The sequence below is a fragment of the Haliotis asinina genome, chromosome 13, assembly GCF_037392515.1.
Source record: "Haliotis asinina isolate JCU_RB_2024 chromosome 13, JCU_Hal_asi_v2, whole genome shotgun sequence".
Lineage (NCBI taxonomy): Eukaryota > Metazoa > Mollusca > Gastropoda > Lepetellida > Haliotidae > Haliotis > Haliotis asinina.
In genome coordinates, this window is record NC_090292.1 from 25,460,337 (window position 1) to 25,479,947 (window position 19,611).

The window sequence follows — 19,611 nt, forward strand, 5'->3', positions numbered from 1 at the left end:
TTAGGAAGCGTCTGTAGAATTGAGCTGCGGTTTGCTTGCAACATTATTGAGTGTCTGTAATACCGAAACAATACACTGTGACTCTCACAACAGGAACTCACAAACTAAGGCTGATTAGCAATGTTCAGATTAACGAGTGTCTGTTATACCGAAACAATACCCTGTGACTCTCACAGCAGGAACTCTCAGACTGAGACTGATTAGCGATGTCCAGATTAACGAGTGTCTGTTATACCGAAACAATACACTGTGACTCTCACAGCAGGAACTCTCAGACTGAGACTGATCAGCGTTGTCCAGATTAAGGAGTGTCTGTAATAATGAAACCTAGTCACGGTGTAATGTTACTCAGTATGCATACAACTCTCACAGCAGAAACTCTCAGACTGCGTGTCCGCATTAACACTGTCCAGATTAACGAGTGTCTGTAATAACGAAACATAGCCACGTGTATGACTCAGTATGCAATAACTCTCCAGCAGGGACTCTCAGACTGAGTGTCCGCATTAACGTTGTCCGGTTTATTGATAGTGCGGTATAACGAATCATCGTCACTGGGTAAGGTCGCTCAATATGGCTGTAACTCTCCCGGCAGCAGGCCTCAGGTTGAGAGTACGTGTTAGTAATTATAAATATCCACTGTTTCTATTGACATATCCACAGTTTCTATTGGTCTAGTACTATCATCGGCAGTGTTTATAGGCGATAGGGTAGCTTTGTAGTTAAAGCGTTCGCTCGTCACACCGAAGACCCAGGTTCGATTCGATAACTTTCTAGTGAGATCAAAGGAGCGGATAGTTCTTGGAAAAGATAAAACGCTTCTTTCGAAATGTTTCATCTGGTGTTATCTTATTATTTAATAAAAACATGGCATAAACCTGGTTTTCCTCCCACGTATGAAATGAACGAGAGTATATGATTTTTACGCTGCTCTAAGCGATATTTCAGCAATATCACGGCGGGAGACACCAGAAATGGGCTTCACACATTGTATTTCTGTGGGGAATAGAACCCAAGTCTTCGGCGTGACGATCGAACGCTGTGCCCACAAGGCTTCCGTATCATCCTCATCACAATGATTGAGTGGGGGAGTATAGATTTACGCTGCTTTTAGCAATATTCCAGCAAAATCACGTCTGGAGACACCATAAATAGGCTTCACATCAGAAATGGGCTTTACACCCAAATACTCAGAGAGTGTGTACTTTCTTTTACCCATCAGATTTTTTTTTTATCAAAGATAGCAAACATGCTTTTGGTATCTCATTACCAGTGTTGTCATGAACTTGCTCTAACATAATAAACTATCTTCCTGAATTTTAGAGGTGGCAGAACGCTTGGGATTAAAAACCGGAATTATGTTCCATTATTGGTATTATATCAGGTTCTTTTTTCCTAACATATGTTTTTTTCACATGGGCATATATCAAATTATTTCACCCTTCCACTTTCAAGTTTCATCAATATCTTGACTTTTGGAGTAAAAACTCCGAACAATAGATAAGTTTATGTGACAATTTTTTTCAATCACACATTTCCATTCGTTGTGGTCATAATAGTCTCGCTGGAAAAAGTATGAGTGAGTGAGTGAGTAAGTTTAGTTTTACGCCGCATTCAGCAATAATCCGGTTATATGGACGCGGTCTGTAGATACTCGAGTGTGGACCAGACAATCCAGGTATCAACATCATGAGCACCAGTCTACACAATTTTTATACGTTGACATGTGTTAGCCACATATATGTGCGAGTTTGACCACCCGATCCCTTAGTCGCCTCTTACGACAGTCATGTTCAGCTGAAAACTAATTCCAACCCGGATATTCACGGGTACAACGCACGGGTTACTGAGGACCAATTGTAACCTTCATCTTCCCAAAGTTCCGCAAAAAGAAAGTGTACATCCAGTGTTACGGTTAAAAATTGCCGTGTCAAAAGGTATAAGAAATCAGAACCAGCAAAATACACTGAGAAGTCTGATATTTTCAATGATATGTATTCAGCAAGCAAACAGCAAGGTACAAAGGTACACAATAGAGATTTCATGCGAGCGGTCAGACAGCGGTGATGCAGGTCAAACGTTGGCGGAGAGACTGACAGGTATATGTACTCCAGTATCTCTCTCTCTCTCTCTCTCTCTCTCTCTCTCTCTCTCTCTCTCTCTCTCTCTCTCTCCCTCTCTCTCTCTCCCTCTCTCTCTCTCTCTGAATATTGTCATGAATATTTATCAATCCGGGGGTTTTACCTACCATTTTAAAAAAATAGTCCCGGACTTACACATGATTGTTTCTGAAAATGTTGGGCAAGCCCTCAATATTATCTAAACATAAAGCTTTGCAACCTATGGAGCTTACACGAAAAAAAAAACCATCACATGCCTGCAATCTCACCATTTCTGTACATTTCAATTGATAAAAATTCATTTCATGAAACTATTGAGTAATCATATATTTTCATTGTCCAGTTTAGTTGGTAAATAAGGATGGCTGGTGTAGCTGTGTGTGTTCAACAATCGGGAGAATCGATGTGAAAACTATATGAATCAGCGTTATGTCTCGTTGTGACTCAGACCACAATGAACCCAATCAAATACCTAGTCAATCCTAAAAAAAACAGAGCAATTCTTGTAAAAAGTATGCAAATGATATGACACAGTAAACCTGAAAACCTGTCCATGTATGTTTTTTCTACACATATGTACATAGAAAAACGTGTATAAAGCAATACATATAGTGTACTATAGGCCTGAGGCCCTTTCAGTACCGGAATATAGATTGACTGACATGACACAACAGATACATATATTTAATTGCATCTGAGCTTTGTGTGTCATAACCTCGAGACTTGGTGCATGTGTGTTTGTTGGGATAAGTATAATTAGTATTTAATATCGAAATCTGCATTATATGACACTGGTTATGGTACCCTTGAAGAGATGTCAATACTCAGTTCTGAAATTTACTATCATGTGTGTCCTTCATTGGCGTTGATGCATGTTTGTAAATGACGACGCAAAGGCGCCACTACGCCACTGAAAAGGTCTGAGAATGCTGTTGCATATCTGAACGACGTTCTGTTAACGTCAATGTTTATTTTGTTGTTTTTAATAACTTTTCAAATGACGTTCATTGTATACAAGTTTATGCTGTGTACAGATATGTATACAGTTTCCCCTAAGTAGACACAATACAACACCACACAACACACCACACCACACAATACAATACAATACAATACAATACAATACAATACAATACTTCCCTTCCCGTATAGTGAAATATAACCAGTGGCATATATATCGTATGTGCGCATGAACACATATCGCCTTGGCCTAGCAACCATTGTTTCTGTATTTCGTCGACTGTGACGTCAGTAAACACTTGAACGTGAGGTCAAGGAACAGGGCCGTCACGCTCGCTGACCGTGTTTTACTGCACAAAAGTACATGAACAAATGAATAATGAAATGATTACACTCGATCAAGTGTGCCATACGACTCGAAATTCGACTCGACCCCGAAATTCTTACAAAAACTATGCATTGCCCTCACTCGCACCCTGCCAATACAAAATGAAACACACTCGTTTCGTATGACTCGTGTGACACACTTGTTCATGTAATAATCGTTATATATTACATGACATGGTATACAGTAATGCATTTTCACATCATACATCATAAATCGATTTCATTTCATTGCTATTCTTGTTGAAAGTATCTAAAAGTACTGGGTATATGACTGATATCGCACGGCGGATACAGACCAGATATTACACCCATCCGATATAAATCATATCAAATGAGATTGTCGCAGTCCCTATGAATATACAATCGTGTTACTGTATCTCACAATGGTATTATCCAGGTCATGATTCACGATGTCGTGACGGTGGCGTCGTCGGGACGTCACGGAGGGCGAGACGTGGGAGTATGGAAGACAAACGAGGTGATAAGCCGTGACCCGCAGATAGGCAGCTAACGCTGGGCTACAACGAGTACAACGAGCAACTACAACTGCCTACAACTACCTACAACTACCTACAACTGACTACAACTACCTACAACTGCCTACAACTACCTACAACTGCCTACAACCAACTGCCTACAACTACCTACAACTGCCTACAGCTACCTACAACTGCCTACAACTACCTACAACTGCCTACAACTGCCTACAACTACCTACAACTGCCTACAACTACCTACAACTACCTACAACTGCCTACAACTACCTACAACTGCCTACAACTACCTACAACTATCTACAACTGCCTACAACTACCTACAACTGCCCACAACTGCCTACAACTGCCTACAACTACATACAACTGCCTACAACTACCTACAACTGCCTACAACTACCTACAACTGCCTACAACTACCTACAACTGCCTACAACTGCCTACAACTACCTACAACTGCCTACAACTACCTACAACTGCCTACAGCTGCCTACAACTGCCTACAACTACCTACAACTACCTACAACTGCCTACAACTGCCTACAACTGCCTACAACTGCCTACAGCTGCCTACAGCTGCCTACAACTACCTACAACTACCTACAACATCGAGAAAAGAAACCAGAAGGGGTGTTCAAATTCAACGTCTCATCGTCATTATTTCAGCCTCAGGCTCAGGAGTGAGGGAGGGAGGGAGGGATGGGGTAAGTTTAGTTTTACTCCGTACTGAACAGTATTCCAGCTATATGGCGGCTGTCTGTAAATAATCGAGTCTGGGCCAGACAGTCCAGTGATCAACAACATGACACAACAAATGGCCCTCACACATTGTACTTATGTGGGGAACCTGACTAGGGTTGTCATCGTGGACGAGGGAATGCTTTAACCGTTAGACTACCCCACCCCCCATTAACGCTTAAGAGGAATATATTCACGATGATAGTATTTGATCACATAGGATCATAGTGCTTCAGCGAATCCTGGTGAGACAAAGGTACGCAACTCAGGGTTGCTATATTCTGATATTCATTTTAGATGGATATTAATATCGGCTTGACGAGGCAATGCTTTAACCGCGGGCTATCCCCACCATCCCCATGACTTCATGACTTCAGTATAAACTGAAGTATTGTGATTGGTTAATCAAAGTCATTCAGAGGTATATAATCACGTTATATACCTCTGATTTTCCAGATTCGCAGAATGTTTTTTTTTTCAATAACCCGGTTATGGTTGAATGGAGATAAGCGTACTGTGTTTGAAAATCAGAGGTGCGAAATTATAATACATGTAGATGTATTTTTTATGAGTTAAAACCTCACGCTTCGGTATTATATCAAATTTAGAGCTATTATAATTTCGTTATATACCACTGATTTCCCACAAAGTATGTTTATCGCCTAACTCACTACCCCTAACGAATCTGGCGTCAACGTTGACATTGGACCGTTCATTAGGAGTACCTCGTGTCGAATCTAGCAGGATTATATTTTCAGAGTGTTGGCGGATTATACCGTGTCAATTACTAAATTAGTGTTACGGGATAAATGACATGAGTGACAGTAGAGCAATATAACCTCTCATCTTACAAAACATAGACTAATCTGACGTTAAATGACTAATGCAATATCAGTTACATTTCCCTGTTAGAATGTTAAACTATTATCGCATAAAGATATAAAAAAAATATTATTGTGACACCTAGGTTTTAATAGTATACATGTATATGCTGAACAGCAAAAGAAAAGCAAGTTTTGAAAAAAATGAAATCTATTAAAGTAAGCGTTGAAATCTATGTGTTCTATTCTAAAAACCTTGACAAAACGCCAGTTGCGTTTGTTTTTCTGTCAGTATATGGCGACTGATTATATATTACTCTAATCTATTAATTATTTGACACCATGAACTTTCTTTAACACAATGGTATTTTCCCTTTCAAATAGATCTATCGAATAGGGATCTTTACACTGTATATGAACTGAACTGAACTAAACTTTTTATATTCACTCAAGCTGCAAAACTGCAGCATAAGGGATACATGAATAATGTTTATATTTGTACAAATTATATGCAAACTGTATGATAGATAAAATGTACATATATGTTATTGAAGTTATTTCTTGAACAGAGTCAAAATTATTTTACAGAAAATTGAAAGTTTTCTTAAAGTTCCTAGATATTTACTTTATATATATATTTGGTCTAAGATAATAATACTTCTGAACATATTTTTCTCTTTCTAATTTAAATTTGGGACATATAAATAAATACTGCAAATTATCACCAATATCATTTAGGTTATGCAAAGTACACTTTCTATCATTTGCTGGGATTCGTCGCTATGTACCTGTCTCGACTGGAAGGAAATGATTGGAAGTTTGGAATTTTAACAAGTTATTATAATGCAGAAAATTGAGGTATGGTTCAAATTTGAGAGATGGATTTTTTAAAATACTATGAATGGTTCCTTTGGAAGAGATTTCAATTGTTGAAATCCATGTTGTTGCTGATATATATCTCTTAATATTCTTTTGATAACAGTTATCGATTTCCTGTATCTACAACATATTTGCAAACAGAGAGATACCGATACTTGTCTCCAGTATCATTTGACCGGCGGAGAGACAAAAATCTCTCAAAAAGAGAACCCGTCGGGATCCGGGTTAGAACTGGTCTTAGGTAACCCAACGACATGCTTGTCATAAGAGGCGACTAACGGGATCGGGTGGTCAAACTCGCTGACTTGGTTGACACATGTCATTGTAGTCCAATTGCATAGATCTATGCTTATGCTGTTGATCCCTGGATCGTATGGTCCAAACTCGAATACAGACCGCCGCCATATAGCTTGAATACGCGGCGTAAAACTAAACTCACTCACTCACGTACTCACGCACTGACTCATTCACTCACTCTATAAAATCTATATGCTGCAATCGGTCTAGCTCAGCTGCCAGTCGATGGTTTGAAATTCTGCATTGACGTAAAAGTTAAAATACATTGAGAAAACACACTTTGTACATATTACACATTACAATTATTTTCGATTCTATCTTTGACTGTTTTATAGAATTTGGCCTTCCATAAGGATCATATGTCAGATGTTCAGTTTGGAATATGTTAGTCTCAAAGACAATTTCTTATTTTCAGTTTCAAGAAAAAAGGTTTTCCCAGTTATTTTAAAAGTCATCTAATGTCTTGATATTAGTTGAACACAAACACAAGTATGTATGTATATGTGTGTGTGTGTGTGTGTGTGTGTGTGTGTGTGTGTGTGTGTGTGTGTGTGTGTGTGTGTGTGTGTGTGTGTGTGTGTGTGTGTGTGTGTGTGTGTAGTACGGGCGGGCGTGTGTGTATATGGTATGTGGGTATGTGGTATGTGAGTATATGGTATGTATGTATGCGTATATACCCGAAGTAAAGTTCTCACGAAGGTCAAGTAAACAATTATTCCTAGATTTTCAAAGCCCTAAGTGTTAAATTAAGTGTTACAAATGCATCAAATAGCATGAATGCAAGTACAGTTGAATACATACAGATAAGATGTAGCTTTTATCCTTTTTGTGACTGTTTTTGTGGCTGTAACAATACATTTTTTTATCCAAGACGTTTACATGTTTCTTTGAATGATTCAAGTATTCCTTCATATTTTCATTGAATATAAGAATTTTACAACTGCTAACAGTTATCGTTGGTGTCCATCTGTGCCAATATTCGATAAAAACCTTTTTTTCTTGCTACACACAAACGCAACCAAACGCGTTGCCAGTCCTCCAGGTTCCACTTCCAGCTTAATTATCTTGCCTTCAAGACCTTCAGAATGGTACCTCGAGTCACCCTATGATCCTAAACATTTAAGAACTTTACAACGGTCTTTCTACTGGCCGGTGTGACATCGTCCTTTGCTGGTTGCCAGGTCACGTCGGCATAGCAGGTAACACAACGACCGATGCTGCATCTGAAGCAGCTCTTGACAAACCCCTATCTCCACTGATCCCGTACACTGACTCCAAAGCCACTATCAACAGTCAGGCTCTGGAACTTATGCTAAAAAGGTGGGACACCTAGGTATGACAAACATATACTCAATGAACTAAAGCCAACAACTGGTTACATGATGAAATAGTTTTATGGCGATGTCGTATTGGCAACAGCCGTTTTAATCATGACTATCTGCTGAAAACGGATGGGGATGGACCACGCATGTGTGTCTCTTGCGCTGAAGTGTTCACCGTCAACAGTGTAGGGAAGACAGCCCGTCCCAAAGTGCGAGACGGATGAATTTTGTGGAGGACGGGTTTTAAGAAAATCTAGTCCGTCCTCATGTCGGGTCAGTTTTCAGATCTTGACGGACATCCTGATGACTTGTCTGAAGAACAGTTCTGTAATGTTGTTACCAGATGATTCCACTGGGAGAGATTTAACAGTCCACGTTCTGTGTGTGCATATTAAATGATAGCTGAAAATGAAACAAACCAGTTTTAAGTCTTGAAATGATGTTTTATTTACATTTGGAGGACCCCGATAATCCGGATGTCTCAACTCCCTTGCGATTACAGCTTGTTACCAATCAATGCCTAGATAACTTGCCTCGATAATCCGGAACTTCGGTTTCCGGGACCGGACGCAAAATAGCTGTAACCGATCAGTAAACTAGACAGTAAATGGCTTCACACTGTAAATGATGTTCACAAACCGTAACAGCGCCTCTCGGCGATGTTTACGTAACTGGCCTCAGTCTTTGGAAACAATAAACACTCGGTGATTAACTTATGATGTGACGTAAAGCCCAACTCAACTCAACTCATCTCAACTTGGCTAGTTACGTACTAATCTCGTACATCACACGAGTGTCATCGCGTTGACCGGTGTCGAAACGACTTGATCTGATATTCTAACGATTTGATTGGATAACCAGTGACCTCTCAATTCACTCACCTACCCAGAGTTCCAACGAGCGTCCTTGTGGTATCTGACCGAGCGAAAGTGGCTACCGCAGGAAGGGCAATCGTTTCGTATGTAATGAGATCTCGTGTAGTATTCTCACTGTATATATTTTTGATTGCAACAAATAAACTCTTTTAAATTTCAAAGGAGACACAGTAAGATGGTAAGTTCCTAAACCTAACGAAATCTGGACTTGTTTCACTGAAGATTTTAGCATTGTAGGATAAGCTAGGCTGTAGGGGAAATGTGGGTCAGGCATTGTGAGACATACTATAACCGCCCATACCTAGGACCATGCACTGTAATAAAACTGTCAGGGGGTCAGTTAGGTGTGGTCAACTGGCATTCTTAAAAACCTCACACATTCCTGAGGTTAACAGAAAGCAAAATCATATAGTTGTAAACAACAGTGACTCATCAGCATTTTGTCAAGATCTCGTAGACTGTGGCAGACACTATAAACCGGAGTTAGTTTAGGTTTACGCCGCTCCCAGCAATATTCCAGCCATATGGCGGCAGTCTGTAAATAATCGAGCCTGGACCAAACCACCCAAATGATCAACAACATGAACATCGTTCTACGAAATTGGGTTACGATGACGCATACCGCCCAGGTCAGCAATCCTGAGAGCGGTTGGTCGCCTCTTACGACAAGCATAGGTTGGTTAAGGTCAATTCTGGCCCTCCTGATCTTCACGAGTTAAACAGGAGTTGTACTGACCATCGGGTCAGACATCACCATACTAACAGATAATAAACATTATTATTATTGTGTTGAAATACCCGAAATTATATAACAATACTCTCTGGCCAGTAAAAAATAAATTTTCTTGTGTTTCTTTAAAACCTGCACTCTGCGGTTTTCTTGCTCAGTGAGGTGGTGTGAAAATTATTGAATCCAGACCAGACAATCTGGTGACTGACAACATCAACATACATCTCCGCATTTCGGGTACGATGACACGTGTGAACCTAAGTCAACAAGCCTGACCACGCGATCCCGTTAGTCGCCTCTTACGACAAGCGTTGGTTGATGAAGGTCAGTTCCCACCCGGATCTCCGATACTTAACATTGAACTTATCATAAAAATCACAAACGGTTTCAAAAGAGGTAAACTAATAAAGGGCAAAGAATATAAAATGTCGGGCTCATAATAATAAGAAGGTGTGAATCTATGAGTCTTTGTCCCCTCATGTGTAGCACGCATGTCCGTGTGTCTGTATGCCTGTTTAACGCCGTCCCCAGGAATATTCTACCAATATGGGCGCGGTCTGTAAGTAATCGAGTCTAGACCATTCAACAGAGTGATCAAATGACGTTCAAAGACTTATCGGTCTATCTGGGTGAGGATAGTCACTGACAGATAGCAAGGTCCATAACAAAACTGCAAAGGTCGTATCAAATATATAGCACTTGAATAGCCATCTTTTCATATTTAGACACCCTAACAACTCGTGCATTCTTTAACAGGCAGCTGAGTCGTATGGATGATATCCACGGCAATATCACGGTGGGGGACACCAACAAAACTGCTTCATGCATTGTACCCATGACCGTAATTTCACATTTTTTGTCGTGACGAGCAAACGTTTTACCCAGTCACGGGGTGTTTGTATTTTGGATTTTCACATAATCTGCCAGGCAAATGAAAAATGTATCTCTGAAATATCTGGATTTGACAAAGAAAATTCCAAACGTTATCAAAACGTTACTTGGCAGAAAACAGTTGAGAAAATGATTCAACACTAAGGCTCCAAACACTACTGATACCTGGATGAAAAATCCACCTTCAAAACATGGGTGTTCAGTTCATTTGACCGGCTCTCAACGTGAACAATTGAAAAACTATTTTTGCTTGTTGTTCTATTTTAAGCTACCTTCAAACATGGGTGTTAATTTCATTTATCCCGTAAATACTACGACAGGGAGTATCAGTTCAATGTACTTTCACATATTATCTGTGGCATGTTAAAACAGCAGTAAACACGCCTATCCCTCATCACAGTCGAATCTGAGCGATATCGTCAACTTCCGACAGCTCCCCCTACATATACGGAAAAAGAATACCCCACGTCAACCCGCATACCAATCAGAGGAGTTCTACCAATCATCGTGACAATTTTACAAGTGACGATTTACGATCAATACGGTGAGGAGTCGCGGGGTCACGGAGTTGTGTCCACGCGTCCAAGTTCGTCCACCAGGTAAACCAATCAGGGAACGCGCCAGGTGTGCATTGAAATGCGTTACGGGCATATAAACCCTGTAATTCTTTATCTCCCTGCACTACTGGTAACTGTCGGCGAAAAGACTCGCCTTGAGCACTGCACTGCTGGTAACTGTCGGCAATAAGAGACGCCTAGAGCACTGGAATCAGCTGTCAGTCAGGAGTGAGAGGCAAGTCGCATGCTAAGAGCGCACGTGGGTTGGGCACCGAGGCAAACAAAACTGGCGACTGGCAGCGAGGTACTGTCTTTCCATCACGCCGCAAGCATCATGAGACGGGGCCCGCAGTTCTTGCTGGTGTTGACCGCGGTCTTGCTTGGAACTCTAGCTGTGGTCAGGGGTTATACACTGGAACCATTTGCAGGTACGTGTCCATAGCACTTTTAACACGACTGTTCTACAATCTTGAGGCTTTTCTTTGGCAACATCACACACGTTTCTGTATTTTTAAAGTTACTTTTTAACTCTACGTCAAGATGTTACTTTTTATCACGATTGTTTGTTTCAAGTATCAGTTTGTTTAAAGTTTGTTAAAACAGGTTCATTCCACAAACTTTAAACTTTACTTTGGCAACATCACAAACGCTTCTGTTGTCTTAAGTTTTTTTTAAATCTGCAACCATTTTACGTCATAATAGTATTTTCATGACGATTGTTTGTTTCAAGTATACGTTTGTTTAAATTTCGTTAAAACAGGAGCATTCCACAATCTTTAAGCTTTTCCTCGCACGTTGCTGTAGTTCTTTAGCTACTTTTGGAACGTTTCCATTTCTCATCTCCAACGCCAAGATAATGCTATAGCGGCATACAAATTGACACACTTTTAAAGTTAACTGATACTGGTTAACTGTCAAAGCTTTGAACATTTTAAATCATTTACATTGCCTTTACATAGTTAACATTTCGTTGTTGTGTAAAAATATTTTGGTAAACTATTAAACGTTAACTGATAGCGATATATTCGATACATATGTGGTTGCGTTGTGTAGCCATCTGTATTCATCCATGCGGTGGTTTAATTACACATTACATTTGATTCCAATCTAATCATGAGGTTTATATTTATCCGGCAGGATCTTTTTTGTTATTTATGTCCACGTTTATCTGTGTTATCCAATGACATGACACCCACACTCCACACTCCACGCTCCACGCTCCACGCTCCACGCTCCACGCTCCACGCTCCACGCTCCACACCCCAAACACAACATACCCCAGACATCAACCCCACCCCTCATTGTCACACGCTTCACTACCCACCCATCTAAAAGTAGCTGTTTTTCACCGTTACAAGCTTGTATATTCCTAATACAATTAATATTACTATCTGTAATACCTTTGCAATATATAACCCCAAATATAACTTACGTTAAAGTTTGAATCTTATTTCGTTTATTTGAATTTTCAAGATATAAGCCGTCTGTACCAAATGCATGTACATATGGCTTAAAGAAACATTTTCTCACTCAATACTAGGGTCGTTCGGGTAGCCTAGTGGTTAAAGCGTTCGCTCGTCACGTCAAAAACCCGGGTTCGATTCATTTCGCACAGAGACGTCTGAGTTTTCGACCCTTTACAGAGGGGACCCCGAACACTTAACTGTCCCCACACTGACCCCTCTTATTCTAATCCACTTAGCTACCTACAGTGTTAGACTAATACGGAGGCGCGATTCTTTGAAAGAGTAACATGATGGAAACGAATTCGAAACACGCCACTTCAAGGAGTGTTTTACGATGCATTGTTAAATTTGCTTCTTTCTTTCTTTTATTCTTAACACCCACATCAATGTATCAAGTCCATTTTGTCCACCAGTGCCATGTCTTTACAACCATGTTTGATATGGCCAACATTCACACAGAAGTCGACTTATAGCAAAACATACAAGAAAGGATAAACACGCACAAAAATAATGATATAACACCCCACCCCCACACCCACACCCACACCCACACCCACACCCACACCCACACCCACCCCCCAACACACTGAGAAATCAGCAGTTAACAAAATTAAAATGAAAGAGAAACACCTATTAATGGTAACACGACCCTCACTATGTACTCAGATGTCATCATTTTGCTAACAGCGTCAGCAGTCTTCTACTACTAAAATTGCAGATTATTTCTCCTAGCTGATCAACTCTTTGTTTTGGCAGCTAATGAGTTGTCACACTTTGGCCCCCTCGTTCAACACCTTCTTCACGAGTTTTCCGGGAGTGGACCCTGAATTTGGTTTTTACGTAATAGCCAGGGGGTCACTCTGCGAATACACATGGGGTCACTCTGCGAATACACCGTTCGATTCCGCTCAGTGTGTGAAGCCCATTTGTGATGTACCCCGCCTTGATATTGCTGGAACATTGGTAAAGACGACGTCAAACCCAGCTCACTCACTCACTCACTCACTCACTCACTCACTCACTCACAAATACAAAATGTTTAGAAAAAGATATCTGTTCTGTCGCTCTTACAGTAAATGGCAACTCAAATGCTAACTTTCAGTGACAAAAGTGTCCTTTCTGACCGAATGGCTGGTCGAACATCAAACGAATTCACGATTTATGAAAAGGTCAATAAAGTTTGCAGATAGTATAGCTAATTTCATTTCTTCATGATTGAACGTATGCGAAAATATTCAGTAAATTAAATTTAATGGACATGTTCAAACACAGTGGAGAAATGTAATCCCTCACAACCCGATGTTTTCTGCGTAAATTCATTTAAATATGTCTGTTTCATTTCCCAGAGGCACGCTAACGTTTGCTTTGCTGAAAAAATTTAAATAGAAGATTTTGTGCACTAAATGGCACAGCCATCGCTCCGAAGTGCAGTGTTACGTCCCTTGGGCGCGCCAGGATCCGCTAGTCCATGATTCGAATTTTGTTTCTGTGATTATGATTTCAGATTAGTTATGGAAGCGATACAAATCTAATATTCCATACTTTACGATGGTACAACTCAAATACGGTTCGAAACGGCGTCAAGCCCACAGTATTCACTTGCTATCATTCAGCCTAATACTAACCCGTACGAAATTAACACCCTCAGAAGATGAATCTTGGAAATCAAAATCACGCGGAATAGTCACTGGCTACGAAGTACTATATCCCACCAATTGAAAAAAAATGTCACTCACCTCAACAATAAATTGAAGACGCATTCTGGTAAATATCATCAATCATGACGTCACGTCGTTTAAGAATCTCGTCATTTACATATCGAAAATATCGAGGTTCATATTTTTCATACGATGCCCCCGGGCAAAATATCACTTTGTCATGGAGACGTGACGTCATGAACAATGCTATGACGTCACGTTTCTTCTGTGACGTTGCATTCTACATGCGGCAACTATGAGTAGCCAGTCTGTGTTTAAAAGTAGATTTGAATTCATTTGCCTCCATTTGACGACTTTGGTAATAAACAGAATATTACATTCTTGCCCATGACATACTAAGTTTACCACACTCGTGCCTATATATCAGTATATCCCTCGCTCTCTCGAATATTTAGGACCTCGTGTTGTAAACACAGTCATGGGCGAGGCGGTGGGGTAGCCTAGTGGTTAAAGCGTTCGCTCGTCACGCCGAAAACCCGGGTTCGATTCCCCACATGCGTACAATGTGTGAAACCCATTTTCTGGTGCCCGCCGCCGTAATATTGCTGGAATATTGCTAAAAGCGACGTAAAACTAAACTCACTCACTCACTCAGTCATGGGCAGTCATGTAATATCCTCTATTACTCACCCGTGGGAGATACTGCCGTGTAACATGTTTGCGACAATATTGCACTAGTGTAATATCGCTAGACATATGACGTCATAAAATGGTATCATATAGAAGGTCGTTTAGTATCTTTTAAATATGATTCCACCCGTGAAGGTCCAGTTTAGAAAATTTTCCTTCAGTAACCCATGATTGTCTTAAGAGGCGACCAAAGGGATCGGGAGGTCATGTGCGCTAACCTGTTTGATACGCCATCGTTCCTTGTTGCGCCGATCGATGCTCATGCTGTTGATCACTGGATTGTCTGGTACAGACTCGATTATTTACAAACAGTCGCCATATAGCTGGAATACTGCTGAGTGCGGCGTTAAACTAAACTCACACACTCACACATAACTCATATCTGGGGGTGTTATGGACTATTTGGGCGCTTGGACATTCAGAAATGTTAAGCCCGCTTTCGCTGTCAGTTTCAAATGAAAGTACCACGTACTTAGTACTCAATAACAACCGCAAGTCCGATAACATATAAAGTTTATCTCTTGAGATATAAGTGCCACTCTCGTGTGCCTTTATTTCCCACTATAACAGACGTCGACCTACTCCGCCATAATTTATAAAACTGAGAGGTCGATAGGTCAACTTTACTGACACTTTGTGCACCTCCGCTTTATCTCAGGGCACAAGACACCATTAATATCCAAAGTATAAATACGTCTCCGTTTAAAAGCTGGGAGGTTTGCTTTTAAATAACGGGTACAATGCGAGAACGTGCAATTAATCTTCGCGGAAATTACTTGAACTCTGACTTAAACGAAACATTGTTAGTATAAACGACCTAATGCGTTTGCATGATACATGTTGTGCATTATTTGATTGTTTAAAACACGGTAAACATTTTACGCATTGCAATAAAGTTCATATTCCCTTCTTTACAAGGGGCGATAGGGTAGCCTAGCGGATAAAGCGTTCGCTCGTCACCCCAGCTGTGATAAAGCGGCGTAAAACCATACTCGCTCGCCCACAGGTGAGAACAGATGACCTGGTGCCATCGGGTCTCAGGTCTCCATGTGATCTAAAGCTTATTACACAGCTCGACCTTAAACACAGATATCATCACATCTCCTCTTTCCTTAATTATCACCCGCGTCTAGTCGATGTACATGTACTAAATGTCAGCCACTGACTATCTCTGTGGATGACCACATGCCAGTGTCTATCGTGACCTTATCAAAAGAAGTCATCACCATGGTAACTGGTAATATACAGCAATACGTACCAGAAACAAATATTGTCTTGAAATAATCCAAGTTATGTAAGAATGCTCTCAGTGAGTCAGTGAGTTTAGTTTTATGCCGCTTTTGGCAATATTCCAGCAATATCACGGCAAGGGACACCAGAAATGGGCTACACACATTGTACCCAAGTAAGGAATCAAACCTGAGCCTTTGGAGTGATGGGCGAATGCTTTAACCACAAAGCTACCTTACATATTGTAATTCGAGTAATGAGTGAGTGAGTGAGTGAGTGATTTCAGTTTCACGCCGCACTCAGCAATATTCCAGCTATATGACGGCTATCTGTAAATAATCGAGTCTGGACCAAACAATCCAGTGACCAACAACATGAGCATCAATCTGAGAGATTGGGAACCGATGACATGTGTCAACCAAGTCAGCGAGCCTGACCACCCGATCCCATTAGTCACCTCTTACGACAAGCATAGTCACCTTTTATGGCAAGCATAGGTTGCTGAAGGCCTATTCTAACCCGGGACCTTCACGGGTGTAATTTGAGTAAACGTATTAAGATAACATAGACGTATGGTCTGGATGAAAATCCGGGTCCGTGGTTGGCTACACCATGGTGATGACCTAAGGTAAAGATATCCGGACCACTCTCTTGATTGTCCGTGACAAAGGTTTCACGGACAATCGGAATTCGGTCGAAATCGAAACATGTCTTCCTCGAACATGTATGAATTTAAAGTGTTTCATACATGTGTTTTCAATCTTGTACGTTCAGTCTCATTATCGGCATATTCCACATGCAAAACTACTTTCTTTACGCGGAGGGTCACCCGAGGTATCTAAGTGCTAAGCAGTAAGTCTTATGACATCAAGGCCATTGTTTATGCGAATTAATGCGTCACTGAGAATAGACCATATCTGAACGCTAAACTGAGGAGGAAACATATTTCTGCAGCCCTGTCTATCATTCGTCATTTTTCTCCATTTTTGGCATTGTAGCAAATGCCGTTTGATTTTGAAGCGGCTCGTTGTAAGAAAATTGGTATGTAGCCGGCATTAATGAAGAAACTGGGTCAAATACGGACAAAGAGCATTGTGTGCACAACCCCGTTCATACAGACAGTCAGTCTGGATAAACGGGTTAACACCTTAACGCCTTTCCCTCACGGTTGAAGGATAGAGACTGCACATAGAAGACCATGGTTCAGGTCCTATCTTGGATACCTTTTGGGGTTTCATTTCTCTTGGGGTTTCATTTCTCCCTCACATGTTTATTCCGACTTGTGACGAAATAAGATTCACCCAACACAATGGCGTTTGCTAGGCTTCGTACCGAGATGTCCTGTATTATCAGTAATTGAGAAATAAACAAAGACTGAGAATTGTTTATCGTACAATGAAAGACTAAGGAGGGAATAAAACACAACCGGGGCAGTAAGATTGGTTTATTGTCCCTGCAACGTTTTATTGTACGATAAACAACTACCACGAGACGTTTATTTGTAGTTTTGTTCCTAGCGGTTTTATCGGAGAAAGCAAAATTATGTACAGCTGTTTTAAGGATGCTGATAAAATGTAGAGGGTTTTATTTATATTTACCGAATTTGAATAATGTTTCGATGCATAAAAATCACAATCCGATGTCGACAATGTTGGACGAGCTCTATTTTCGAGCAGGGGGTTCAGTGTCATGTTGTCTGAAGCTTCTGACAAGCGTAAGCGACTAGCAGCCGTTATCTGAGTCAGTTCTCCATTTTACAGGTTTTCGAATTTCGCCCATTTACTGGGTGTGATAGTTCCATCGTTTCCATTATCTGTGTTACTCGGCTACATCTGGGGGCTTGGGTTCAATTGCCCAAATGGGTACAATGTGTGAAGTCACTTTCTGGTGTTCCTCTACGTGATATTCCTAAATATTGCTAAAATGAGCGTAATGTCATATTCATTCACCCATATGGATATTTTGGATTTGGGTATAAATTTGTGTATTCTTGTGCATCGAACCCTGGTCACAAATTACGTTAAGCGACGTTGGTCGCTGAGAGTGATCGTGTTTGGCAGTTTGACTCTGAGAGTTCGATCCTGCCCTACAGAAACGTACAAGTGACACATGTGGTCCGACCTTGCACTCAGTTGTGGATGGGTACCCGGTGGAATAAGTCATAACGGTTAACCTTCTAGCGCCATACACAGCTTGGGTTAACGCTTTGAGCATGCGCAATTGCGTGGAAACAGCTGTTTTATATATAGCTATTATCATTACTAAACGACAATATGTTTTTATCGGCGTAAAAACTCACTCAGTCGCTCACCTACGGGACCCGTGAAGGTCCCGGGGTAGAATAGGTCTTCAACGACCCATGCTTGTCATAAAAGGCGACTACGCTTTTCGTAAGAGGCGACTGACGGGATTGGGTGGTCAGACTCGCTGACTTGGTTGATGCATGTCATCTGTTCCCATTTGCGCAGATCTATGCTCATGTTGTTGATCACTGAATTGTCTGGTCCAGACTCGATTATTTACAGACCGCCGCCGTAGAGCTGGAATATTACTGAGCGCGGGGTAAAACTAAACACTCACTTACTAGTCGGCAGTTTTCACTTACAGAATAGCAGGACACACCTTCCACGATGGTTTCACTGAGCACATTACAAATAGATATTTTTTCTAGTCAGATGCCAGTTTAACAGGCGAATTGCATTATTGATTCTTCTCCCGTTTATTTCAACTGTATCCAGGAACTTATTTGATTCATAGAATCCTAACATTCGATTTTTGCCTGTTTCCGATTCCTCAATCATGGAATGAGGAACATGTCAAAAAATGGTTTCGGGCTGTGTGTCGGTAAAACATTTGACAAGGTATGAAACAAAACGGTTCATTACTCAAACAGATTGAGTACCATAAGATCTGTTTTAGGCCAGCATCACATCACGCAAAGCTTTAAGACATTCTGGTATTTTACATGTTTTAGTCTAATCTGTACAGTGTGCTGTTACTGGGTCGTAGTGTTCATGATTTCTCCGTTGTGGCGTAAAATCTAATTCACTCGTTCACCTTTGATACTGTGAAGAGTATTTTAGCAGACTGGTCATGATCTTGTCAAGGCATGAGTCCCCGTTCGTGTGAAAATTGTTCATGTGAATTATTGTCTGTGACCGTTCCTGTTGGCGTCAAGTATCACCCAAACCCACTCAATCCTACAAAAAACCTACTCAATCACTCTCTCAGACCCACTCACACACTCAAATCCACTCACTCACTCATTCACTCACTCACTAACTCAAACCCGCTGTTCGAGGAGCACTGCTATAGCATTCTGCTAGAAAAACCTCAAACGAAACACAAATTTGTGTCTGTCACGTGAATGTCTTCCAGGAACGTTTGAAACTACGAGTAGTAGTTTATAAGACACAATGTTTAATTAAACCTGGATTCTTTACTTCATTCACTTGGGAATATCCACTGTTTTCCACCGCTTTAATTACAGGCCACC

The 19,611-nt window shown here is 40.8% G+C and overlaps 2 protein-coding genes across 2 annotated transcripts in view; both read left to right on the forward strand.

Annotated features, from left to right (window-relative positions):
* The first annotated feature begins 573 nt into the window (after nucleotides 1–573).
* Nucleotides 574–4,645, forward strand: LOC137259469 (hepatitis A virus cellular receptor 1-like). Its single transcript, XM_067797119.1, has 2 exons — nucleotides 574–612; nucleotides 3,971–4,645. Exons 1-2 carry the CDS (start codon nucleotides 574–576, stop codon nucleotides 4,643–4,645), a joined length of 714 nt encoding a protein of 237 aa, XP_067653220.1.
* A 6,601-nt stretch (nucleotides 4,646–11,246) lies between these two features.
* The window catches only part of LOC137259847 (uncharacterized), a 43,522-nt gene continuing 35,157 nt past the window's right edge, over nucleotides 11,247–19,611 (forward strand). The window contains exon 1 of the mRNA XM_067797472.1: nucleotides 11,247–11,499. Within this exon, the coding sequence (XP_067653573.1) occupies nucleotides 11,316–11,499 (184 nt within the window). The 5' untranslated portion in view covers nucleotides 11,247–11,315. The remainder of the gene's footprint in view (nucleotides 11,500–19,611) is intronic.